At 38.9% G+C, this 26,467-nt stretch overlaps 1 protein-coding gene across 47 annotated transcripts in view; it reads left to right on the top strand.

Moving 5' to 3' along the window:
- Positions 1–653: 653 nt before the first annotated feature.
- The window catches only part of Abi2 (abl interactor 2), a 163,824-nt gene continuing 138,010 nt past the window's right edge, over positions 654–26,467 (top strand). For 41 of the 47 annotated variants that reach the window (XM_087205847.1, XM_087205838.1, XM_021263582.2 and 38 more), the window contains exon 1: positions 654–1,015. In XM_087205847.1, the coding sequence (XP_087061973.1) occupies positions 899–1,015 (117 nt within the window). In that variant the 5' untranslated portion in view covers positions 654–898. The remainder of the gene's footprint in view (positions 1,016–26,467) is intronic. The other 6 variants (XM_087205856.1, XM_087205851.1, XM_021263590.2 and 3 more) reach the window with 1 other exon arrangement.

The following is a 26,467-nucleotide window of genomic DNA, read 5'->3' as shown; positions in this document are numbered from 1 at the left end:
GAGTACGCTGTGTGGGGCAGTCAGATTTAGGGCAAAAAGGTACAATATTCGGAGAATAAGCACAGAATATACCACTAGAAGGCTAGAATTATCTACCTTAAATTTCTGTAGTACTTATTGTTTTTCAAGGTGTTTTTGTTTTACTCCATATAACAACCCTATGAAGAAGGAAATTGGCACCAGCCAAACCGTCATCGAAATTTAAAGATTCCACGAAGGAAAAAGACAAAACCAGAGAAGTGACAGAAAAGGCAGAAATGCACTTTGCAAGAAAGAGGCTGAGGTCCAATATGAAGAAAGGAACAAGTGGCCCTTAAAGCTGCGTGGAAGTCTGGGGCCCACCCTGTCGGTCGAAGTGGTGTGATTATCCCCAGAGCAGGAGCTGAGCTCCCCAGGCTGGCGGCCTCGCCAGGGCTCTGTCTGAGGCAAGGGGTAAAGTCGGCGCGTTAGGCCCGCGGGTCTGGAGGCATGCTGCCGTCGCCTAACAAAGGCCGGAGGGGAATCGGTAGTGAGCAGTTCTGGCCGCGGGAAGGGTTAATCCCAAACCGGCTCAGCTCGCATCCCGGCCCCGCCCCTCTGTCGCTAGGAGACTCCGGAAGTGAGGGCGGGGCGGCGGCGCGGGCTCTGTGGGAATCTTTTTCTGGTGCTGGGGCGGAGGGAGCGCGCATGCGCGCCGGTACCGTAGCCGCGGTGACCGTCCTCTCGGCCTGCCGGCCCGCGCCCCGCCTCCGGCCCGTCGCTCCCTCCCGTCCGATTGACCTCTGGGGGTGCCGCTCGCTGCGTCCGCCCGCCCGCCTGCGTCCCCGCAGCCGTTGCCGCTGCGCCTGTTCTCCAGACTCGGGGCCGCCGTCCAGGCGGGCTGCATGAGGAGGTGGCGGAGGAGGAGGAGGATGTGAAGATGGCGGAACTGCAGATGCTGCTGGAGGAGGAAATCCCGGGGGGCCGCCGGGCCCTCTTCGACAGCTACACGAACCTGGAGCGTGTGGCCGACTACTGCGAGAACAACTACATCCAGGTGCGGCGCGGGCCGGCTCGGGCTCGGGGACCCCGAATCCCGGGCCTCCTGAGCCCATGGGGGTGGGAGCGCCGGCGCCCAGCGGAGGGGACGGGCGGCGCCGGCCCCAGCGGGGCCCTCCTGCCTCGGCCGTCCGCTCTGTCAGTGTGCGGGGCAGCGGTGGGGCCGTGCGCTCGCGCGCGTGTGCGTGTTGTTTTATCCTCTCCCTCACATCATTCTGGAGGATTTTCAAAGAGCTGTGCTACTGCAGAGTGAAATACCTCCCTCAGTTTTCTATTATTGCAAATGCCTCAAAAACCATATTGTTAATAATTTTCAGGTTGTAAAGGGATACTGTAGAAGAGCAACTATCTCTTATTGGAAGTTAATGCCATTTTCCTCGCTCTGGAGAATGGGAAGCTGCATGAGAACGAGCTGTCCCCACACCCCTGGTCCTATTAGAATAGATCATTTTCCTCTGAGAAGAATTATGACTGTCAGAGAATTCGGAAAATGAACCTCAGGGTTTAATTTTTTCCCATGATGGTTGGTTTGGCACAGGGACTTGTAAAGGCAGCGAGTGTGCGCGCACGTGTGGGCGGAAGATACTGGTGCACGAGATGAGATGCAGCTGGACCTGGGTGAAGCAGAATATTTTGTGGATTTAAAAAATACTCCTTTAAAAATTATTTAGAAGGATAGCAGGTTAAAACACACGCTTTGGAAGCCCAGTATCTTTTGTTTTTTCTTAGGACTCATTCTGAATTACAGGTTTTGTCTCCATTATTTTTTCTTTTCTATTTAAATTCTCTTGGGATGAAGATGGAAATGGAAGCGCTGTTTTAAACTCTTTCTTCATGGTCTTTTAAAATTATCTTTCTTAGAGACAGAGTCTTGCTATGCAGTTCAGGTTGGCCTTGAACTCACTATTGTAGCCCAGGCTGACTTCGAACTCCCTGTGATCCTCCTGCCTCAGCCTCCCATGTGCTGGGATTACAGGCTTGCAAAAGCCTGGTCTTTTAAAATTCTTGCTCCTAATCCCATCTCTTCAGACATCCTTCTTAACATTGGCTGTATTGGAAAGCATTCTCAAATCTTAGTATAAATTTAAAAATAAAAGGTGTTAGAATTTGTAGGCTCTCACATTTTATTTTGACTTCTTTTTTTTTGGTAAGGGGATCAAACTCAGGACCTTTCGCTTGCAAGGCAGGTGCAGTGTCACTGAGCTAAATCCCTGGTGGGCCTCACATTTTATGAGGACCACATGGCTAATCAAAGATGGTATTATGAGGTTTTACTTGACTAAACATATTGGAACCCATATTATCACACGGGGAGCATTTATATATGAGAATGAACCCGACATGATCTAAACCATTTTCCTTCAAAGAAGGAGTTTACAGTAGGGAAAGAATCTGTTTTATGTCAAAGATTAATTAAAACAATACAAATATCTCTACTTCTAGGGTACTTTGCTGAGTGGTGTAGGAAATACGCAAAGGTTCAGTTGCCCAATGTTTCATAAAAGGTATTTGAAAGTCTTCTGTCACCCAGAACTATGTCAGGGAATTAATGAATTTGCTCCTGGTGTCTTAGAGTAGTTAGTAGGAAAAGCTGATCTGTGAGTAGATTAATACCACATACATGGTCAGCCTTATCAGAAGTCTCCCTATTGCTGGATTCCACTAAGATAGAAAGTTATGTATTGGAAAAAAAATTGCCTCTGTACTATGGTAAACATGTACAGACTTTTGTCATTCCTTCAAAGGAACAGTATGACAAGAATTTACATGACATTTACATTGAATTAGGTATAATAAATAATTTAGAGATAATGTATGGGGAGGATTGTGGTAGGCCACATGCAAATAGGTCTGATGCCATTTTATAGGAGAGACTGGAGCAGAAGATGAGAGCATGGGGCTCTAAGACCCATCTTTGGTGGATACTGAAAGATAAACCAAGCAAGCCTGGTTAATTTGTACTTTGTAGTGGACTGTGGGTGGTGAGGAATGGTGGAGACCATACCATTCTCAGGGAATTCAGTCTCTACCAGAGACAGACCTCAAAGAACTGAAGTGCTAATTTTGTTGCCTTGTGCAGTATTTTTGTTTGTTTTTTATACAGGATCTTGCTCTGTAGTTTAGTCTAGCCTTGAATTTCCTGCAATCCTCCTGCCTCATCCTCTTGAGTGCTAGGGTTACAAATGTGGACCACCACGCCCAACCCTTGTGCAGTTTGGTTTTTTTTTTGGTACCAGGGATGGAACTTGGGACCTTGCCCTTGGAAAGCAGGCAGCAGAACCGCTGAGCGAAATCCCTGGCCCACCTGTGCAGTATTTTATGGGAGAGAGTTGTAGGTCAGAAAAGAAATAGGGGGTGGAAAAGTGATTGAATTGCAATTGTTACAAATAAGTAATAAATAAATTTGTCTCTATTTGGAAGATAAATTTTATTATAATTTAGAGGGTTACTTTTTCTTAGATCACAATTGCTGCATGAAGATAAAAGTACATGGAATATAAATGTAAGAGGTTAAAGGGATCAGCAGTTGTCTTTTTTATATTTTATACATTTATTCCAGTTGCAAAGAGAAGAAAGTCAAAATTTAGTTGTATTTGCATTTTATTTATTTTAAATTTTTGGTGCTTGGGATTGAAGCCAGATTCCTGTGCATGCTAAGAATGCACTCTGACAGAACAACACCCTCAGCTGGATGTATGTTGGAATTTTAAATTTAAAGTACAAATACTGATTTAGTAGAAATGAATACAGATTGTAAATGATCTTATTTAGCACCAGAAGTAGATTTTAAACTTTTATCTCTGACATTATCATCTGTTTTAGGATCTGGTGGGTATATTACTACAGTGCTTTCCTAAGGTGTGCACTCTTAGTGATTTGTTTGTAGTAAAATTGCTCACTAGAACATGGCGATAGTGGGTTTGTGCTGACACAGCTGTGCGTTTGGCTGGCACTCTTGAGACCAAGAGCTGACCACCAGGGGTGAGTTGATGGGATCAGTGATCCAGTGGTCTCCTTAGCCTGACTGTACATCATGTCTTAGCTACTGGTGCCACTTAGTACTAGTGCCCAAACCCATTTGTATAAAAATGTAATTTTTGTCTATAAAGCAGAAAATAGAAAAATTCATTGATTATATGTATTATTTTATACAACTTTAAATAACTGGTTTTATGCATAGGACTGTGAAAAATGAAAGTAAATTAGAATATTTTATTTATTTATTTATGGTACCTGGGATCGAACTCGGGTCTTTGCGCTTGCACAGCAGGTGGAGAAACCACTGAACTAAATCCCCGGCCCTAAATTAGAATATTTTAAATGTGGATTATATTTGATATGAAAATTGAGGTAAGGAAGGAAAATTTTTGTGTTGTCTTGAAAAAGACTTCTAATCTGATTAAATTGTTTCTGTCTTGGAAAAGTAAAAAATACCAGTGACACCTGGAGACAGAGAATACCTGTGCTAGTATATATGCAACATCTATAGGTAGATCAGCTTTTAAATAGTTGTTTTCCAGATTGTTAGTGTAGTTGACGTTAGAAATTTGAAGATCATGTTAAATAAAATTAGTTTTATTATTTCATCCTCCAGAATACATGATAAAGTATTTTTTCTGTATGATAATGTAATGTGTTGATAAAAATTATGACAACTTGCTGATATTTATCAGATTGATTTTTTAAAAAAAATTTCTTTTCCTCACAAGCTCAAGGTCCTGAGTTTGATCTCGGGTACCAAAAAACAAACAAAACAAAAAACAAAAATTTTTTACTCATAGAAATTATTTAGTACTGGGCACAGTGGTGCATGCCTATGATGCTAGACTTGGGAGGCATAGGCAGGAGGCTAGGAAGTTCCAGGACAGCTTAAGCAAGTTGGAGAGAACCTGTCTTTAAAAAAAAAATTTTATATATATATATATAATATATTATATATATAAAATATATACAGACACATATATTTACACACATTTGTACTGGGGATAGCTTAGTGCTAGAACACCTGCCTAGCATAAGTGAGGCTCTGGTTGCAATCCCCAGTACTGTACCTCCTGCTCCCCCCCACCATTAGTCATTAATAAAGATTTTTTTTTGAGATATATGTAAAACATGTCTTTTCACTTATTGATATAAACATGGAATGCCTAATCTATTAGAAAATGTTCAAGAATTTTAAAACAATTGAATAACTAGGAATTTACATTTTTATAGGATTTTATAATCCAGGTCATTTAAATAAGTTTATATTTGTTACTTGCCTAAAATAAATCTGAAAACCAACTTGTTGATATTGCATTTTTCTTTTTATTAAAGAAAGTTACTGGTTTTTGGAGGAAAAATTCACAGAGACACATAGTAAAATCTCATTGTTTATTATTTAATGTTAAGAGCAAAATCATCCCATAAATTTACTCAGAAAAATAGAGTTTCCTTTAAAATTTTATCTGAAATACTTTTTTTTTTAAATAATAGGAGATGTGTCATTAGTAGCTTGCCTTCTGTTTGTCAATATGGACACTCCCAGAATTAGCTGAAGGTTGCATGAGAAGTTTATAAGATGATAAAATAATGGCTGATTATAGTTTCCCAGAGTAGTTATTAAAATGATATAGTTTGTTTTTTTTTTTGTGGATTGAATCCAGGGCATTGCACATGCTAGGCAAATGCTCATAATCAGCCCTTTTGAATTTTAGTTTGAAGGAAGGGCTTGCTGAGTTGCCTAGGCTGGCCTCAAGTTTTCATTCTGCCTTAGCCTCTGGAGTTGTTGGGATTACCATCATGTGCCACTATGCCCGGTTGACCCAGGGCCTTTGCACTGAGCTACACTTCCAGCACTTTTTAATTTTTTACCTTGAGACGGGTTTCACTGAGTCACTAAGTTGCCCAGGCTGAACTTGAAGTTGTAATCCTCTTACCTCAGCTTCCCAGAATGCTGGACTTACAGTTATGCATCTTCATGTCTGGCTCCAGTTTAAGATTTATGTTTTTTATTTAATGGAAATTGTTAGAATACATACCTGTTGTTGAAAAATTATTAGAAAATGCAAATAGGTATTAAGAAACTAAAATTTATCCAGTAATCTTGAATATCTGTATCTGGTATTTATACTTTAACATATTAAACATTAAATAGTTGTTATTAATAAATATAATTTTTTTTCTTACAGAAGTGGTTTCATATTCTGCCTTATCTCTTGTACCTTTGAAAAGGAACTTTCTTTTTATGGATGTCATAGAGTATATAGAAAAGAGGGTATTGTCTTTATGAGTTGAGTTCTGCGCTTAGAAATGAAGGAAGTACCTAAGCACGTGCCTGTAATCCCAGCACTCCTATAGGCTAAGGCTGAAGGATGACAAATTCGAGTTCAGCCAGGGCAATATGTCAACTTAGTGAAACCCCATCTCAAAATAAAAATAAAAGGGGTAGGGATATAGCTCAGTATGAAGGCTCTGGGTTCAGTCTTTAGTGTCATGAAAAAAATATATACCTAAGAATGAAGGAAGGTCTTGCTGAGTTGCCCAGGCTGGCCTTGAGTTTTCAGCCTTCTGCCTTAGCTTCCCAAGTAGCTGGAAGAAAAGAGATCATTTGAGAGTAGAACTTGCAGACTGATGTTTATGTACTACCCTGTGACTTTGTCATTTAGCTTCACAGAGAGAGAGGAATCAGCTGAATAGTAGACACTAGAAGAATTAGGGAGACCAGCTTCCCCTTCATTTAGGTTACTCTACTCATTTGGAGTTAATCGTTTGTCATCCTGAAAGAAAACAGACCTGACTTCCCAGCAAAAGAAAGGTAATTATCAAGACTTTTGATAGGATTGAAAAAAAAAAAAAAAAAAAAGGCTAAATTACAGTCTGAGCCCTTTTTCTTCTTAAAATTTTGTCATTTGTGTACTTCTTACACCTTTTTTTTCAAGGTACTTAGGTGCCTTCATACTTTTACTGGTTCAGGAGCTTCAGCCTGACCTCTCTGTACCCTTTCTTAAAGAGCTGCTCGTACAGGGGCCAGGGATTTAGCTCAGTGGTTTCACCGCCTGCTTTGCAAGCCCAAGGACCCAAGTTCGATCCCCGGCACCAAAAAAAAAAAAAAGAGCTGCTCGTACAAAATTGTCCCTTTGCCTAAGCAATCAGAAACTTTCCATTTACTTTTCCTTGTACATCGGTATGATTAGTGTGACTCTGTGATAGGTTGCTTTATTCAGGGCCTACTTCTCCCAGAGAATAATTTATAAACAAAATTGATTTACTCATTCATGGGATGTACAGATATTTTTGAGTAAGAGGCCCTTTTAGTCTTCCTTTCCTTGGCAAAGAAACAGACCCAAGGATCAGTGGAATAGATTAGAAGATGCAAAAACAACTTCAGACATACTCAGCCATCTCATCTTTGACAAAGGAGCCAACCACCCTCATTGGAGGAAAGATAGCCTATTTAATAAATGGTATTGGAAAAACTGGATTTCAACCTGTCAGAGATTAAAACTAGACCCATATCTATCACCATGCACTAAACTGAGGTCTAAGTGGATTAAAGATCTAAATATTAAGACAGAAACACTAAACTTGCTGGAAGATAAGTTAGGTTTCAGAACTCTTGAAGATATTGGCATAGGAAAAGACTTTATGAACAAAACCTCAGTAGCACGGGAACTAGCAGAGAGAATCAACAACTGGGATTTCATCTTATTGAAAAGCTTCTACACTGCAAGAGAAACCACTAACAGAGCTAAGAGACAGCCTACAATGTGGGAAAAAATTTTTAGCAGATGTAACTCAGACAAAGGGCTACTATTGAGAATATATAAAGAACTGAAAAAAATCAGACCCCCCCCCCCCAATTCAAAGACCCAATTCAAAAATGGGCATCTGAAATGAACAGACATTTCTCAGACAAAGAAGTAAAAGTAGCAAATAAACATGAAAAAATGTTCGACATCACTGGTCATTTGAGAGATGCAGATGAAAAGAACACTGAGATTCCACCTTACCTCAGAAAGCATGGCTACTATCAAGAAATCAACCAATAACAAATGCTGGCGGGGGTGTGGAGAGAAAGGAACCCTTCTCCATTGCTGGTGGGAGTGCAGACTGGTGCAACCACTGTGGAAATCAGTGTGGAGATACCTCAAAGAGCTAGGGCTGGAGGTCCCATTTGACCCAGCTATTTCCCTGCTGGGTATTTTCCCAAAAGAATTAAAAGAATCACACCACAGAGATATATGTGTACCCATGTTTATTGTGGCACAGTTTGTAATAGCTACAGCTTGGAAACAGTCCAAGCCCATCAACTGGAAACTGGATAAAGAAGATGTGGTTTTTTTATAAAATGGAGTACTACTCAGCCATAAAGAACGAGAAACTAGAGTCATTTATAGCTAAATGGATGCATATGGAGGCCATACTCTTAAGTGAAATAAATGAGACACACGTGTAAATACCAAATAGTTTCTCTAGTGTGAGAAACTGAGAGTGTAAATAAGGACTAAAAGGATTAATAGCTAATAAATGATACTTTGAAATTGGAAAAGGTCCAAAGGGGTAGGGGTGGTGGGAGGGGAAGGGGAAAGGAAAGAATGGAAAGGAAAAATTATGAGGAAAAAAAAAAATGGAAACGAAGTATGTAAATAGGGAAGGGTTTAGGGGTGAAGGGCGCACAGGTAATGGGGAAAAAAATAACTAAGATACATCATGTACAGGTACAAGCACCCAAAGATAAATCTAAATACTGTATACCTAAAATGTATCAATAAAAGAATTTAAGAAAAAAAAATAAAATAAAATGCAGGAAATATAAAAATATCCTGTGGCAATAGTATAAATGTAATAGTTTGATGCATGCATGGAAATATCCTGAAGATAAGGGTGTTGTTAGACTTTTGATAGCTTTACAGTTGAATTTTTTGGGACTAGTTTATATTGGTTTCTTGATGGAACAAGTGGAACAACATATTCTATTGTGAACTTTTATTTTGTGTTATTTCCTGACAGGTATAAGTATCTATAGAGTTGTATTTTAAACTACTTTACATGTTCTCCCATTAAGCTGGAGAACATTGTTCTTACAGTAGACTTTTTTTTTTTTTAGTAGACATTTATTAAGTAGTTGTAAAATATCAGAAAAACATGTTTGAATATTCTAAAGCCTGTGCACTGAGTTTATTGATTTAATGAATTTGTCTGTAAATTTGTCATGTAAATGTGTTCTTTTTCTTGTTTTACCCATTAGTGGGGATTGAACTCAGAACCTTTGCACTGGACTATGTCCCCACTCCTTTCTAAAAATTTTGAGATAGGGTCTTGCTGAGCTGCCCAGGCTGGGCTTGAACTTGTGATCTTTTTATTTTGAGTTTCCCTCAGTGCTGAGATTATGCCTGGGCAACAAGTAATATGGTTTGTTGCAGAAAATTTAGGTGACAAAACAACTTTTGCCTCGAATTATTTTTTTTCTCATTTCTAAAACCAGGTATATTGAGTTTAGTACACATATAGTACAAGCCCTTCTTTTACATGTGAAGGTTTATAATCATAATAGTGAAATTCTCCATAAGCCTTTTGTAGTCAGCCTACTCTCTTTAATGCCCATCCTTTGGCGGTCACTGATGTTTTCTGTCCCTGTATGTGATCTACATGGAATCGTAGAGTAAGTAGTCTTTTGTGTTTGACTTGTTTCACTTCATGAAATGTATTTAAAAATTATTAATTAAAGCCGGTCGTGGTGGCACCTGCCTGTAATCCCAGCACTCTGGGAGGCAGAGGTAGGAGTATCACAAGTTTGAGCCCAGCCTGGGCAACTTAGCAGTTTAGTGATATCCTGTCTCAAAATAAAAAGTAAAAGAAAAAAGTACTGGGGATGTAACTTATGTGAAGGCCTTGGGTTCAACCCCCCAGTACAAAAAAAAATTATTATATAAGTAGTTCATTTCTTTCCACCCTCCCTTTTTTATGGTATTAGAGATTGAACCACATGGTAAGGCAAGAATGCTATCACTGACTTATGTCCCCAGGCATTTTATTATTTATTCATTTATAAATTTAATTTAATTAAATATACATGTCCAACACTTTTTACCGTGTTGAAACGGAGTCTCTAATTTGCCCAGGCTGGCTTCCAACTTTCCATCCTCCTGCTTCAGCCTCCAAGGTATCTGGGATTACAGGCATTTGCCATTGCACTTGGGCATTTCATTCCTTTTTATTGCTAGGTAGCATTACAATGTATAGAAGAATCACAATTTGTTTATCCATTCATCAGCTGATGATTTCTGGGTTGTTTCTAGTTTTAGGCAGTGATGAATATAGCTATAAACATTTGTATACAGGGGTTGGTGGGATGTATGTCTTTCTTCTTTTTTTTCCCATTAAGTTTATTTTTTAGGTGTACAGTACAGTTACATTCATCAATGGAATCTTGTACCTTTACATGATGTATCTTGGTTCTTATTTTTTCCCCATACCCCTGCCCTCCCTTCACCCCCTCCACCCTTCCCTGTTTACAAAGACTTTGTTTCCATTTTTTCCTTTTCTCATATTTTTTTATCCCTTCTTTCTTTTCCCCTATTCCTCCTATCTCCCCTACTCCTTTAGACTTTTTCTTCCTATTTCACATTATCAGTTATACATTTTGATCCTTATTTACACTTGTAGTTTTTCACACCAGAGAAACTATTGGGTATTTACACATGTATGTCCTATTGGGACATATGTCTTTCTTTTTTAAAAATGTTTTTTATTTTTCATATGACTTTTTATATCTTGAGTAAATTGAAGGGAATAGTACCCTTCAACATTGCACCGACACAGGGGCAGGACTTGACTGTGGCTGATCTGAGTCTTGGCAGAGCACTCTGTGAGCTCTTGGAATATGAGGTACGGCAGGTTTGTTGTTTCAAAAGAGGCTGCCACATCGGGTCGGGGATTTAGCTCAGTGGTTTCGTCGCCTGCTGTGCAAGTGCAAGGACCCGAGTTTGATCCCTGGTACCAAAAAACGAAACAAAACAAAAGAGGCTGACACATCCGATGCAGTTTCTTGAAATTTCCATCAAAAACTGTTAGAACTGATAAATGAATTCAGTAAAGTTGTAAGATACAAAAATCAACTTATAATGATCATTGCATATCCATATATTAGCAACTGTCTGAAGAAGAAATTAAGAAAACAATCCCAGAGCTGGGTGTGGTAGTGCATGCCTGTAATCTCAGCATTTGGAAGGCTGAGGCAGGATTGCTGCAAGTTCGAGGCCAGCCTGGGTTACACAGTGAGACCCTGTCTCAAAACAAAACAAAACAAAACAAAAAAACCAATCCCATTTATAGTAGCATAAAAGAGAATGAAATATTTAGGATTAAATTTAAGCGAGGAGGTGAAATATCTGTATACTAAAAACCATAGGAAGGTAATTGAAGAAGACAAATAAATAAATGGAAAGATATGTGTTCATGGATTGGAAGAATTAATACTCTTAAAATGTTCAGGGCCGGGATTTAGCTCAGTGGTTCTGCTGCCTGCCTTGAAAGTGCAGGGTCCCGAGTTCGATCCCTAGTACCAAAAAAAAAAATGTCCAGCCGGTCATGGTGGTACATGCCTGAAATCCTAGCATTCAGGAGGCTGAGGCAGAAGAATCACAGAGTTCATGGCCAGCCTGAACTGTATAGCAAGACCCTGTCTCAAAAAAACCAAAAAAAGTCCATACTTCCTAAATCCACTTACAGATTTTTATTTATTTATTTATTTATTTATTTATTTTATTGGTACCAGGGATCGAACTCGGGTCCTTGTGCTTGCGCAGCAGGTGACGAAACCACTGAGCTAAATCCCTGGCCCCCATTTACAGACTTAGTGTAAGCATTATCAAAATTACAGTGGCATTTTTCACAAAAGCAGAAAAAAAATTCTAAAATATGTGTGGAACCAGAAAAGACTTCAAATAGCCAAAGTGGTCTTGAGTAAGAACAAAATCAGAGGTAACCTGTTTCTGATTTCAATCTGTATTACAAAACTGGAAACAGTATGATACTGGCATAAAGCATAGATCAGTGGAACAGAATGGAGAGCCTGGAAATCTGTCTGCATTTATATACAGGCACCTACTGTTTGACAGGTAATACACAGTGGGAGAAGGGAGGATAGTCTCCCCAATAAGTGATATGGGAAAACTATGTGCACATTCAAGATAATGACATTAGATCCTTACATCAAACACAGAAATCGAAATGGATTAAAGACTTAGTAAATGTAAGTCCTAAGGTAATGAAAGTCCTGTAAGAAACATAGAGGAAAAGCTCCTTGATGTGGTCTTGGCACTGATTTTTTTTTATATGACATCAGATGTACAGATAACGGAAGCAAGACAGCAATAACTATATCAAACTGAAAAGCTTCTGCATAACAGGGAAGCAATAGAATGGAAAGGCAGCCTGTGGAATGGGAGAACATATTTGTAAACCATATATCTCATATGGGGTTTGTATTCAATATGTATCAATAACTCATGTAACTTAATAGCAGAAAAACTCCAAAAACCTGAATGACCAAATTAAAAAATGGGAAAAGGATCTGAGTATTTTTCCAAAGAAGACATACAAGTGGACAACAGGTATATGAAAAGGTAATTAGTACAACTAGGTATTAGAGAAATGCATATAAAAATTATAGTGAAGCCAGGTATGGTAGTATATGCCTGTAATCCCAGTACTCAGGAAGCTGAGGCAGGAGGATCATGGGTTCAGAGATGCTTAGACATAGAGAGGCCAAGGCAGGAGGATCATGGGTTCAGAGATGCTTAGACATAGAGAGGCCAAGGCTTGCATGGATTGTGGAGTGAGAACCTGTCTCAAAAAAACCAGGTTCAATGTAGTGGCACATATCTGTAATCCCAGCACTTAGGAGACTGAGGCAAGAGGATTGCTGTGATTTCAAGGCTAGCCTGGGCTACATAGTTTGAGACAAGCCTAAATTGCATAGAGAGACCCTGTCTCAAAACCAACCAAAAAACCAAAAACAAATGATCCCTAAAAAGTGCAATGAAATACCATCTCACACCTGTAACCTTTTGGGCAATATTGTGGGTTACGATAACTCATTCCATACTTTTCTTTCTTTCTTTTTGGTACCAGGGATTGAACTCAGGACCTTGCGCTTGCGAGGCAGATGGCGGAACCACTGAGCTAAATCCCCAGCCCCTTCCATACTTTTCTAATGGAATTATGTACTTTATCATAATGGTAGCTGTCTGTGTGTCTCAGTAGCTGCCCCTGAGGGAACCAGAAAGCAATCTTTGTGTTTACCTACGGGATACGAGAATGGTAAGGTTTTTATACCTGTGCAAAAGTGTCAAATCAAGGGCTGGGGATTTAGCTCAGTGGTTCTGCCGCCTGCCTTGCAAGCTCAAGGACCAGAGTTTGATCCCTGGTACCAAAAAAAGTGTCAAATCAAGATTTTTACCCACATAATGTTTCATGTATTGTATATGTATCCCTGAGCATTGTTGGGGGTAAAATACACCCATACCATTCTTCCGTTCTGCAAAAATTTGCCATAATGAAATCTGGGTGGCTCACAGTAGCAGTGCCCGGGGAAAACAGGAAACCATCTGTGCATTCACCCACTTGACAGACAAATGGCTAGGTATGTACAGGAGCTCCAAAGCAGCAGCAGGTAAGTTTTACCCATGACATGCTCATTGTTGAGTTTCTTACACTTAGGATTTGTATTTAAAAAATTTTCTTTTGATTTTCCTTGTAGAAGTAGCTCAGTTCAGTACAGTGGCCTGTGAAAAACCTGATTGCTGTAGCTTTAGACGGTATATGCCAAAAAAGCCTTCAAAATATGGTATAAAAATATGTGCCCCCCCCCAAAATGTGCCCTGCTAGATGCAAAGACATGTACTTTCTTTTCCTTTTTTTTTTTTTTGCACTTTATTAAAGTCTTTTATTGGTACATTGTAGGTATACAACACAATTACATTTCTCATTGGGAATTGTACCTTTACATAATGCATCTTGGTTCTTATTTTTTCCCCATTCCTAGCCCTCCCTTCACCCCCTCCACCCTTCCCTATTTACAAAGACTTTATTTCTATTTTTTCCATTTCTCATCATTTTTCCTTTCCCTTCTTTCCTTTCCCCTGCCCCTCCCACTACCCCTAAAAGACATGTACTTTCGACTTAGAAATTTATCCTGAAACTCAGCCTTGAGGTCTTTATTTGTATAGTAATAAACCAGATGATGTGAACAGACTTGTTGCTCCTATCTCTCAGACAAATGTGACATTGGACAATTCATTTACCAGTTTTTAATTGATGTTACATTTGCTAACAGAGCACAAGTTGATCAGCATAGGAGCTGTATGCAAGAACAAAGCAGGAATTTCCAACGAAATGTTGCAAGTTCAAAGCAGAGAATTGTATATTACAATCTTTGGATTTCAGAATGATATAACAATGGCCTCCTATATGGCAAAGAAAAACAAACTGGTACTGCTGATATCAACATTGCACTATGATGGAAGATTTGACAGAAATTTTGACAAAACTGAAGCCAGAGATGGTAACTTTTTACAACAAAATCAAAGGCTGAGTAGGAGTTGTTGATAAGTTATGCACCAACTATGATGTCACTTGAAACGTAAAGTGTTGGCCAGTGGTTGTATTTCACTCGATCCTAAACATGTATGGCATGAATAATTTCATAGTTTACAAAGAAAAATAATAAGTGCAAAATATCATGGAGAAATTTTCTTATGGAATTGTAACTCATAAATCATGTACAAGAGAGGAAGAGCAAAATGTTTCTGTCCAGGGAATTATTCAAAAAACTTGTGGAGCACATCGATGAGCTCACAGGTGAACAGGCAGGTACACCATTACAAAGATGTGCTACAACAACAAGAAAACCAAATAGGTGTCAGCTGTGCCCTACAAAAAAGGACAGGAAAGCTAAGCACATGTGCCGTCAGTGTAAGCGATACGTACGAACATGCTATTGTCACGTGTGAAGACTGCCTTAGGTATGACAATTGAAGTAAAGATTTTTGTTGTGGAGTTCATACAGGAATTTACTTCTGTTGTTATTTTTTTAGACTTTGTACAGCAGAAAACAGTGGATTTTGAAAATTTTGATGCTTTTTATAAACAATAAATTTTTAAAATTCAATACTTTTTTTTTTGATTTTTTTTCTGTTAAGTACTCATTGCTTAATGAAACCCATAAAATTAAAATTAATAATTCATCACTAGCAATACTTCTAGAGAATAGCATGGGTTTTGGGGTCATTTGTGGTGGCTGCAGGGCAGAGTTGTCTGGGAGAGGCGAATGTCTCCTGGAGCAGGCAAGGGGTATCTGAGAGTCTCAGCCTTCTTGGTGACAGCTTGACTGAACAGGAGAAGCCACTGCTGATTTAAAAAGCTGTACTTCAAATGATGGGGCTGAAATTGCCACTGCCACCACTTCGGAGGTGTCTCCAGGAGGGGCTACTTTTCTGATCCTAGCCCATTGGGCTTTAGGGATTTCAGGGGCAGCATCAATGGGTTCCTCTCTGATCTTCGCCCTCTTTCACACCAGTTTCCTACTGTTCCTTGGAGAGAAGGTCAGTCCTCGAGGCTGTCAATGAGGACTGGAGGGCAGTAGCCAAGCACCCGGAGAGGTGGTGGAAAGGAACTGGGGGTCCTCACCCCAGGCCACCTCGGAAGGCCAACACCTGTCAGTAGGATTATACCCTCTGGCTGCTGGATGGGCCGCGTTTAGTTTATTTTTCTATCTCTTTATCAGGTCCTCTTTGACTTCTGTTCTTGATCTTGTTCCTTTGTCTTCCCAAAAGTAATAATGACTGTCAGCTGGTTTTCTTTATTATTATTATTTTATTTTTAGTCATTAGTTTGTTACAGCTCTATTTAGTTGATTTTAAAAAGGTTTTTAGAGCTTGGTGGTGGCACATGCCTATACACGCAGCACTGTGGGAGGCTGAGGGAGGAAGGTCATAGGGTTGAGCCCATCCTGGGCAACTTAGTAACTCAGAAAGACCCTGTCTCAAAGTTACAAATGCAAAAAGGGTTGTGGATGTAATCAGTGCAAAGGCCATGGGTTAAAATTCATACACACAGAATTCACTATTTTCACCATTTTTTTTCTTTCGTTTTTTATTTTAAAGTGGAAAACTCATTGGGTTTTACTACATTTTCAGAGTTGTTTGACTGTTACCAGATTTAATTCCAGAACATTTTCAATACTCCTGTGAGGATTCTGACCTATTGTTTACTCCACTGCCTTACACTGCCTGCAGTCACTAATCTGCTGTCTCTATAAATTTGCTAATTGTGGACATTTTATATAAATGGAATCATGCCTTTTGTATCTGGCTTCTTTCACTTAACGTGATCTTTTTGTTCTGTTGTAACCTGTCTGCATTGTGTTCTGTTTTGTGGCTGAATGCTCCATTTTATGGTTATAATACATTCTGTTTATCTGTTTATCAGCTGATGACATCTGGATTGTTTTCCACTTTTGGCTGTGAATAACATGCTGTAAACATTCCTGTAAAAGCTTTTGTGCAAACATCAATTTTGAATTTTCTTGGGTATTGTACTTTGGAGTAGAACTACTGGGTCATGAGGTAATTTAGGGTATGCCTTTTGAGATACTTATGAGCGGTTTTCCACAGTGATTACACTACGATTGTCAGCAGTATATTAGACCTTTAGTTTCTCCACATCCTGGACAATACTTATACTCCAATAAAATAAATGATAGTTATCCTGATGTTATATCATTTTGGTTTATTTGTGTTTTCCTAGTGACAATAATGTTGGATATCTTTGCTTCTGCTTATTGGCCATCTCCATTTCTTTGGAGAAATACCTATTCAAGTTTTTTTTCCTTTTTTTTTTTGTTTGGTACTGGGGATCGAACTCAGGACCTTGTGCTTGCAAGGCAGGTGGTGGAACCACTGAGCTAAACCTCTGGCCCCTTCTTTTTTCATTTTTTAATTGTGTTCATCTTTTTGTTGTTGAGTTGTTTTTTTTTTTTTTTGGTACCGGGGATTGAACTCAGGTCCTTGAACTCAGGTCCTTGCGCTTGTGCAGCAGGCGGTGAAACCACTGAGCTAAATCCCTGGCCCAGCGAGTTGTTTTTAAAAACAATATACTTTAGGCCAGGTGTGGTGGTACACGCCTATAATCCCAGCACTTGGGAGGCTGATGCAGGAGGATTTCCACGAGTTAGAGGCCAGCCGAGCTACATAGTGAGTTAGTTCAAGGCCAGCCTGAATTACATAATGAGACCCTGTCTCACTCTACCCCCGCCCCCCACCAAATGACTTTGATTGGTATGTTTCAGTAAAGTGTTTATAAAAACAGAAATGACTGAGTGGTCATGAAAGATTAAAAAAATATATTTTGGATAGGAAACCCTTATGGCATTTATGATTTACAAATATTTCTCCCACTCTGAGTCATTTCACTTTTTTTTTTTGGTACCGGGGATCGAACTCAGAACTCTGCTCTTGCGAGGCAGGTGGTGGAACTACTGAGCTAAAAATCCCTGGCCGTCATTTCACTTTCTTTATAGTGTCCTTTTGATGAATAGAATTTTTAGTTTTGGGAGAGTCCATATATATTTTTTTAGTTGCTTGTGCTTTTCATGTTATTTAAGAAATAGTACTTAAACTAAGTCATGAAAATTTATACCAATGTTTGCTTCTAAGAATTTTATAGTTTTAGCATCAGACAGTATGTTACCTTCTATGTTTGGCTTTTTTTCACTTAGTGTGATAGTCTCAGGTTTTATCTGGGTGGTCGTATGTATCAGTTGAAGTTAATTTTTTTTTTTTGGTTTTGGGAATTGAACTCAGGATGTTGTGCTTGCAAAGCAGGCGTGATGCTGCTGAGCTAAATCCTCAGCCCAATTCAAGTTAATTTTTGTGTATGGTATGTGGATGTCCGGCTATCCTATTACTACGTGGTCAGAAGACTTTTTTTTTTCCCTCCCATTGAATGGTGTTGGTATCCTCATAAAAATCAATTGACCATAAATATCTGAGTTTCTTTCTTTGTCAGGTTTTTTGAGACAGGGTCTTACTATAGTAGTTCGGGCTGGCCTTGAACTCAATATGTAGCTCAGGCTGGCGTTTAAATCACAGTGATCCTCCTGCCTCTGCCTCCTGAGTGCTGGGATTACAGGCGTGCACCACTATGCCTGACTCCTTTGCTTACTTTAACCTGTATCCTTTCAGAATAGTAAATTATAACCAGGCAGAAGAGTTCTTCTGAGTGGTGTGAGTTCGTCTGTCAAACTGTCAAACTTGAGAGTAGTCTTGGGGATCCTGGGTAAACCAACTTACTATGGCTTTACTGGATACGCCTCTCAGTAGTAAAAATCTTTAGTGTATCCAAAACTCAGGTAGCTTTGAAAAGTCATTTTATAGCCAGACACCTGTTGCAGTGAGGTATTGGTTGGTATTAGGCCAATTTAAGGAATTTACATACTACTACAACAAGCAACACTTCAAACAATTTTATATTTTATTTGAAACACTGAAAAATAAAAGAAATAGGATATCAAAAATATTTTATTTTATCCCAATTAATAGATAATATATGTATATCTAAAAGGCACTAATAAATGTTTTGCTTAAAAATTTTAAAAAGATAATATAAAGGGATAATTCTCAGGAAATTATGCATAAAAATAGTGATAAAAGTAATGTGTCTGTGAGGGTGAGTGGGTAGAGTGGTTTGCTTGGTGTTGCAGGTACCATCCAAACAGAAAAGGGGATCAGTCAGTCAGTCGACAGCTCTCTCTCCACCACCACCCTCCCCTTCCCCAATCTCAGGCATCCAGCTCTGGACTGAGAGTTATACCGTGGGTTTCCGTGGTTCTTGACTTTTGGACTTTGGCTGAGCCACACTGCCAGCACCCCAGGGTCTCCAGCACAGGAGGCTGCTGTGGACAAGCTCTGTGATTGCTTCATAGGCTGGTTCCCCTGACAAGTCCTCTTCATCTCTAGATTTCCATACATATATCCTATTGCTTCCCTCTAGAGAACTGAGAAGTAAGCAGAGTATCAAAGTATTTCTCTACAAGATACTGTTAATTCCAAAGAAATATTTCAAGAGTAATTTCATGATGGAGAAACCTGGCAGACGCAACTATAGTCAGGTGACCACAATGCGTGTCAGCAGTAGTGGGACAGACTCAAGTCATGATAGGAAGCAGGAGAGTTACACAGTGTCATTTTCTTGACAGTCTTACCACAATATATGATCTGCATCTCGTCATGAGTAAACACTGAACACTGAAGGAGACTGAATAAAGAATTGCCTATAATCATGAAAAGTGCCACAGTCTTGAAAACCAAAGCAAAATAAGGAAATGAGAAACAGTTTTAGATTGAAGGAGATCAAAGATTTAAGACAATTAAATGCAACATAAACTTAGGAACTGAATTCTTGAGCAATAAACAGTGCTCTTGGGACAAACAGCAGAATTTGAAGAATCTGAGGATTAGACTGTGGAAACTTAGCGAGATGTTGTCTCAAAGTTAAAAAGGGGCAGAGGATGTAACTCAGCTCAGTGGTAGAGCACCCCAGTACTGTCAAATAAATGAGTAAGTCCACACTAAAGTGTTCAGGAGTGATAGAGCACAGAGGCCAGCACCCTATTCCCAGCTGGTTTAGGGGGAAAGATTTCTTTGAACTAGGTATGGTGGTAAAGACTTGAAACCATGGCTATACAGGTGGTTGAGGTAGAAATCCACATTCGAGCCCAGCCTGGGCAACTTAGCAAGACCTTGTCTCAAAAAATAAAAGGCTTAGGAATGTAGTTCAATGCAGAAGCCCTGGTTTCAACGCCTGGCAACCCCCCCCCCCCCCCGCAATGAAAAGAAAGGTTTCAGTACCACCAAACAAAAACCCGTGAAGATCAACCTTCAAGAGACTAAAACACAAAAGTATGAGGTCTGAAATAACAGGTGGAATTAATGGCAGAAGACATTACAAAGGAGAAAAAGAATATACTTGAAGATAAAGCAATAGAATTTTCCTAAAATCAGCACAGAAGAACAAAGAGGGAGGGAGGGAGGGAGGGGGACGAGTATTACTTCAGGTGGCATAATACATACAGGTAAAGGAGATTCCTATAAGGGGAGATTCCTATAATGGAATATTAGACAAAATAATGGCTGAAATTTTGCAAAATTGATGAAAAAATAGTGACTCCTAAACACAAGAAGTACAAGGAAAACTGCACCAAAACATATCAAAATCAAATTGCCAAAACAGTGATAAAGAGAAAATCATATGAAAAGACATCGTCCTACAAAGGAACAAAAATAACAAAAACTTTTCAAACAGTGTAAGCCAGAAAATTGAGCAGCAGCATCTTTAAAATATTGAAAGAAGCTGCTGGTGGGCATTGTGGTGCATGCCTGTAATCCCAGCACTTGGAAAGCTGAGGCAGGAGGATTGCCACAGGTTTGAGGCCAGCCTGGACTAGCCTGAGCTACATAGCGAGATCTGTCTCAAAACCCAAAACAAAACAAAAACCCAAAAACAACTGCAAAAAAAGGCTGGGCATGGTGGCAATACTTGGGAGGCTGAGGCAGGAGGATTGTCAAAGGTTCAAGGGCAGCCTGGGCTACATAGTGAGTCAAGGCCAGCCTGAACTATATAGCAAGACCCTGTCTCCCCCCCCCAAAAAAAAAATTGAAAGAAAAATACTGTATTGTCAGTCTAGAATTTCTTACCCAACAAAATTACTTTTCAAAGTAGGAAAGATATTTTCAAATATATTTCTTGGATTTTACTGTATTATAAGATTATTGTGGTTTTCTAGTGGTTTTTAATATACTGTATTTTAAAGTTTTGCATTTTTATTTTACATTAGAAAGATTATTCAGATGTAGTTTTTAATATTAAACATTTCATTATATAGTTGGGCCAAAGTTATTTAACCCATTCCCTGTTGTTGGATATTCAGATAGTGTCCAGTTGGTGTAACAGAATGTTAGATGGGACTTCTGCCTTTGTCTTGGAGTTAACAGTTCAGCGCCCAAAGCTGAAAACACCATGCAGTAATGATGTCCACATTTTAAAGATGTTAGATCACTCCTGTAGCACTTGCTGAAAGATGTGACTTCTGTTATAACTCCTTACTCTCTGTATATCCATGAATAGAAATGTAAATATGTAAGTAATTATATGTAAATGAATACAGATTTATTAAGAGAGGGTTGTAGAAGTGCTCTGAGTTCTTCGTATATTCTAGATGTAGTTTTCTGTTGGAGGTATTGCTGGCAAAAGTTTTTTCCTATTCTGTAGGTCTCTTTTGGTTCCTTTGCTCTTGGTTCCTTTTTAATTTGATACGATCCCATTTGTTGATTCTTGGTATTATTTCTTGTGTGGTTGAGGTTTTTTCTAATTGATGGAAATACTTGAGTTGTGAATTTCAGGAGTAAAATTTTTGGTAGGACCTGACCCTTGTCTGCCCTGAGGATGGTGTGAGAGTGGTCAAGAAAAATATTAGCCTGACTTTCCCAGAGAAAAGTCTGTAGGTTATAGACAGTGAAAACAAAGAAAAGAGAGGAGGCTGTAAAGACCTAGTACTTCTAGAATTTGATGGTGCAAAAATGCTGATTCCCCTCCCAAGTTAGAGTAACTGCCTGTTGAAGGGAGATATCAGGAAGAGATTGGACAAGTTGACTGTTCTCTCTTCACAGAAATTCTCCAAGTACTGTAAGTGTATAGTTTTTTTTTGGTATCGAGGATTGAACTTGGGTCCTTGCGCTTGCAAGGCAGGCAGCGGAACCACTGAGCTAAATCCCCGGCCCTATAAGTGTGTAGTTCTAATACTTTGCATAGTCTTTTTTTTTTTTTTTTTTTGGTACCGGGGATCTAACTCAAGTCCTTGAGCTTGCGCAGCAGACAGTGAAACCACTGAGCTAAATCCCTGGCCCCTTGCATAGTCTTTTAGCAAAAGCTTTTTATTTGTGTATTATGATGACATATTGTTGAACCTGTTATTTTAAGATTTACTGATGGGGTCTGTCTTTCACATTTTATTAGTTACAAGATTAGTTGGAATGCAGAATTGAAAGCTCATTAAACAGGTACTCTTAAGAACACTTCTTTCCCTCCAGCTCTGTTACTGAGTTGGATGCTGTGATTCTGCCATGCCCCTACTAGGGTGATTGCACGTGTGAAATTTTTTGCTTAACAATTTTATGAGAAAGATGATTACTATATTAATTCCAGTTGATGTCTCAGTCTTAAAGTAGAAACAGTAGAGAACTAATGATTTATCAGTAGTAAACTTCATGTTTTCTAGACTCAGGAAGTGTTTTCATGCTTTTCTAACCTTGTTTAAATTGTTTGTTCTGCCTAGAATAACTTCTGTCACAAAATCTATTCTGTGATCTATTCTCCATTCAGAGTCATCTAGGATAGTATTTCAACTTGAATAATATGCGGATCCTTTACCTCCTTGTCCCTGTGGTGCTACTGGAGATTAAGCCCAGGGCTTTGAGAATACTAGATGAATGCTTTATCACTCAGCTACATCCCCAGGTCTTTTTTAAAATTTTATTTTCAGGTAGAGTCTCACTGAATTGCCCAGGGTGGCTTCAAGCTTGCAGGTTTCTTGTCTCAATGTCCTGTATAGCTGGGATTACAACAGTGTCATTGCACCTGGCTTTCTTAAAATTCTGTATTGATGTTTTCTGTTTGTTTGCCTGTCCAGTATTGGAAGGAAAGCTTCTTGAGTAAAGTGAACATGATTTCATTTTGAAATCCTGATATGTGCAGTAATGTCTGTTGAGTTACCTGTGTTCAGTGAATAAGAGTGCATTCAAATGAACTGATTGAATTAAATTATTAAATCACATCATGGAGGGTGTAGAAGAAACTGCTTAGTATTTTATTTTATTTTATTTTTTGGTACATGGGATTGAACTTGGGTCCTTGCATTTGCGAAGCAGGCGCTGGAACCACTGAGCTAAATTCCTGGCCCTGCTTAGTATTTTAGATGGACTAACTAATAAAATGAGAGCACTGGGAGCTTAGTGATAATGAAACTAGTTGGGAGCTTCTCCAGAGAGTGGAGGGTTCTTGTTCTTACTTATTCTTACTTCCATCCAGTACCAATCTCAGAACATTAAGCTGAGAAACAAGTTTAATTTTTTTCTCCCTAGAGATTACACAGTAATGCCAGTGTAGGTTGGATGGTGCCAAAAGTTCTGGAGATCCAAGAAGTCTCCCTTACATTATTTAACTCTTTCCCACCCTCATTATGTGGTAGAAGTAACTGTGGTTCTCTGGAATCTTACAGTAGATACACTTCAGCAGATAAATCTCTAACTCCTGTGTATAATATGAAACCAAAATGTACTAAGACGTAGTACCTACCTCAAGTGGGTTACCATCAGGTAGTGTGTGAGTTTGAGCAATGCAATATGGACATACTATTAAATTGCTGTGCTAATTGAAGAGTATTATTATAGTCAGGTAAGTTTTCCTGATGTTCAAGGCAGGTCATCAGTTGTTGGGTAAAGCTATTACAGGTGAAGGAAGGAACAGGCAAAGAATACAAAGGTAGGAAAATATGACCTATACTTTGAGAACAATAAGATTACTTAACCTGTAAGATAAAATCCAGGCAAGGTTGAAGGGGAAATAACTTCTAGGCTTCATTAGGAGAGGCCGTAAGTGATAGAAGAATTTATATATAAGTGGGTAAGATGAAGCTGTGGAAAGATGAATCTGAAGGACCATGTGTGAGATACTATGATGTATCCTGGAAATAAGTGCAGTACTATCAGAGACCTCTGCAGTGGTTCTCATCTCCTGTGTGATGCTTTGGCGTAAGGGTGAGAAAAAAAAAACCCTAAAAGACAGAACCAAAGAGATAGAGAAACCGGGGAGCCAGGACAACCAATGCTGCTCATCCAGCAAAGGCACTGGTCAGTCCAAGTCACAGATTTTTATTAGTAATCAATCAGTTAGGGTAAAGGTGAACTGTGTGCTAAATGGATTGCGAGGACATGCAACCGTGCAGTTACTATGGATATTAATGCAAGTAGGGGTTGTAAAGGACAAGAATTAGAAACAGAATAGACAAAATATAGGGTTCTAGTTAGAACCTTGTCTTTCTAGTTAAGAAGATTTTAATTGTGGGAATGGAATTTGGGTGTGAGTTACTCTGACCTGGACACATACGCTTAGGCCAGACTCGCTTTTCAAGACAAACCAATTGAGGGGTTAACTCTTTACAGCCTGCACTGCTTTCAGCCTGCTTTGGGCATAATCAGTATTGCAGTCCCCTACACAGTACTACTGGCCAGAGATAACTAGGGCCTGAAGTAGTATGTGGCCAGTAGGAAGCAAGAGAAAGAAGATGGTGTAAGGTACAGATAGAATATAAGTGTCTTGGCACCCAAATGGGTTCGTGAGATAGAGGGAGAGTTGGAAGGTATCTGAGATGATAGAATAATGGTGTTATTAACTAAAGCAGTTTTTGGGGAATGGTGGTAGTTATAGGTATATTGAGCTGATGTAATATAGAAGGTAATACATATGCCATGTAAACAAATATAGATTTGAGAGACATGTAAGGGATAACATTTTTAAAATTATATTCCTGCAGGGGCTAGATTTAGCTCACTGGTTCTGCCACCTGCCTCAAAAGCTCAAGGTCCTGAGTTCAATCTCCAGTACCAAAAAAAAAAAATTATATGCCTGGAAGTGATAGCTGAGAAAAGAGTAAAATTTCTAAGGGTTAAAAGTACAGTAAGAAGAGTAGTAGTCTGAAGACATTTGTGAACATCTCCATATAGATAAGGAATACGTATTAGGAGACAAAGCTTAAGATATAGGAGGGATTAATTATTGTATAGTATTGCTTTGTCATGGAGGCCATACTAAGTTTTAGATCACTTTATTCTATGTAAGAATCTTTCTTGACTCCTGTAAGATTATTTACCTGGAGTAAACTTTAGAATGTTCTCTATAAACTTATGATGATTTTTTTCCCCATTTAAGTGGAAATATTACATATCTCTGATATATTGCCTTTAATGCATGAACCATAACTGTGACACTGTTGATAATTAAATATGCTTATAGCCAAAAGAATACAATCGTAGGCATTCAGGCAGTGCTCTTTGGGAACTAAAACACAACCTCTGTTATAGTGCTATTCACTGTTCTTGTTAAATAAAATATAATTTCTTTATTGTCATTAATAGGCTGATTAATTGGTTAAAGCAAGACAATTTTGATATCTGTTTTATTGAAGTACTTTGCCCGTTTTCCAATTTTATTGAATACTTATAGGAACATCTCAGATTTAGACTAGCAGCTCTTGTAATATTACATTCTTACAAAACTTGCAAAAATCGACTTGGATTGATTTATCTAGAGAGCAGATATGCAGTCACCTTGGTTAAAACTTCATCTTGAGCTTAGAAATAAAGACTCTGGAGCCTAAAGTAGCTGTTTCAGTAAGCACATAAATGTAAAAATACATTTCAGAAAGATGTAATAAATTGTTTTGGAGCTTTTGTGCCTTACAAATATTCCTTGTAGTTGACTAGATAGAAAATTAAAGTTTCTTTCCTTTTGTATTAGTGGATATTACTTTTAAAGAAAAGTAACACAGCTTTCCTTTTTCTGGTAATGCAAGTAATACATTCCCAAGGTAAAAAATTTTAACTATATTAAAGTAATTAAAAACTCAAATGTATTATATTCCTGACATTCAGAGCAAACTTAGGTTGACATTTTTCTTATGCTCATATTTACATGTAGGCACCTGCTGAATTATGGTGATCAGTTTTAGGTTGCTTTATAACCAGCTCTTTTTCACTTAGTTATATTGTGTGTGGGTGGATGGGGGTTTAAGACAGTCTCACTTTGTGGTCCTGACTGACTGGCCTTGAACTGGCTGTGTAGCCCCAGCTGGCCTGAAACTCAACAGACCCATTTCAGCCTCCTGAGTGATGGGGGTACAGGGATATACCTTTTTTTTTTTTTTTTGAGACAAGGTCTTGCTGTATAGTCCAGAAAGACTGGGTTTGGGCTTACTTTGTAGCCCAGACTGGTCTTGCACTCATGATCCTCCTGCTTCAGATACTACGAGTATAGGTGTGTACCACCACACCTGACAAAATAATTTGCTTTTTGAGTTCTTTATCATACTCTTCACAGATTTCTCTTTTCTTTGGGGCCTGTTACTAGAAAGAGTGTGTGTTCTTGTGGAGGCCTCATATTCCCTTGCTTTTTTTTTTTTAATTCTTTTATTGCTACACTTTAGGTATACAGTATGTTTACATTTATCATTGGGTGCTTGTACCTGTACATGATGTATCTTGGTTCTTATTTTTTTCCCCATTACCTGTGTGCCCTTTACCCTCTCCACCCTGCCTTGCTTTTTAATGATTTTTGTATCTCTACATTGGTATTT

This window comes from Heterocephalus glaber, unplaced genomic scaffold (assembly GCF_053883595.1).
Source record: "Heterocephalus glaber isolate CG9 unplaced genomic scaffold, H.glaber_assembly_v1.0 deba00000621, whole genome shotgun sequence".
NCBI lineage: Eukaryota > Metazoa > Chordata > Mammalia > Rodentia > Bathyergidae > Heterocephalus > Heterocephalus glaber.
Note: the sequence above shows the minus strand (reverse complement) of the source record. Positions and strands in the feature narration are given on the sequence as shown.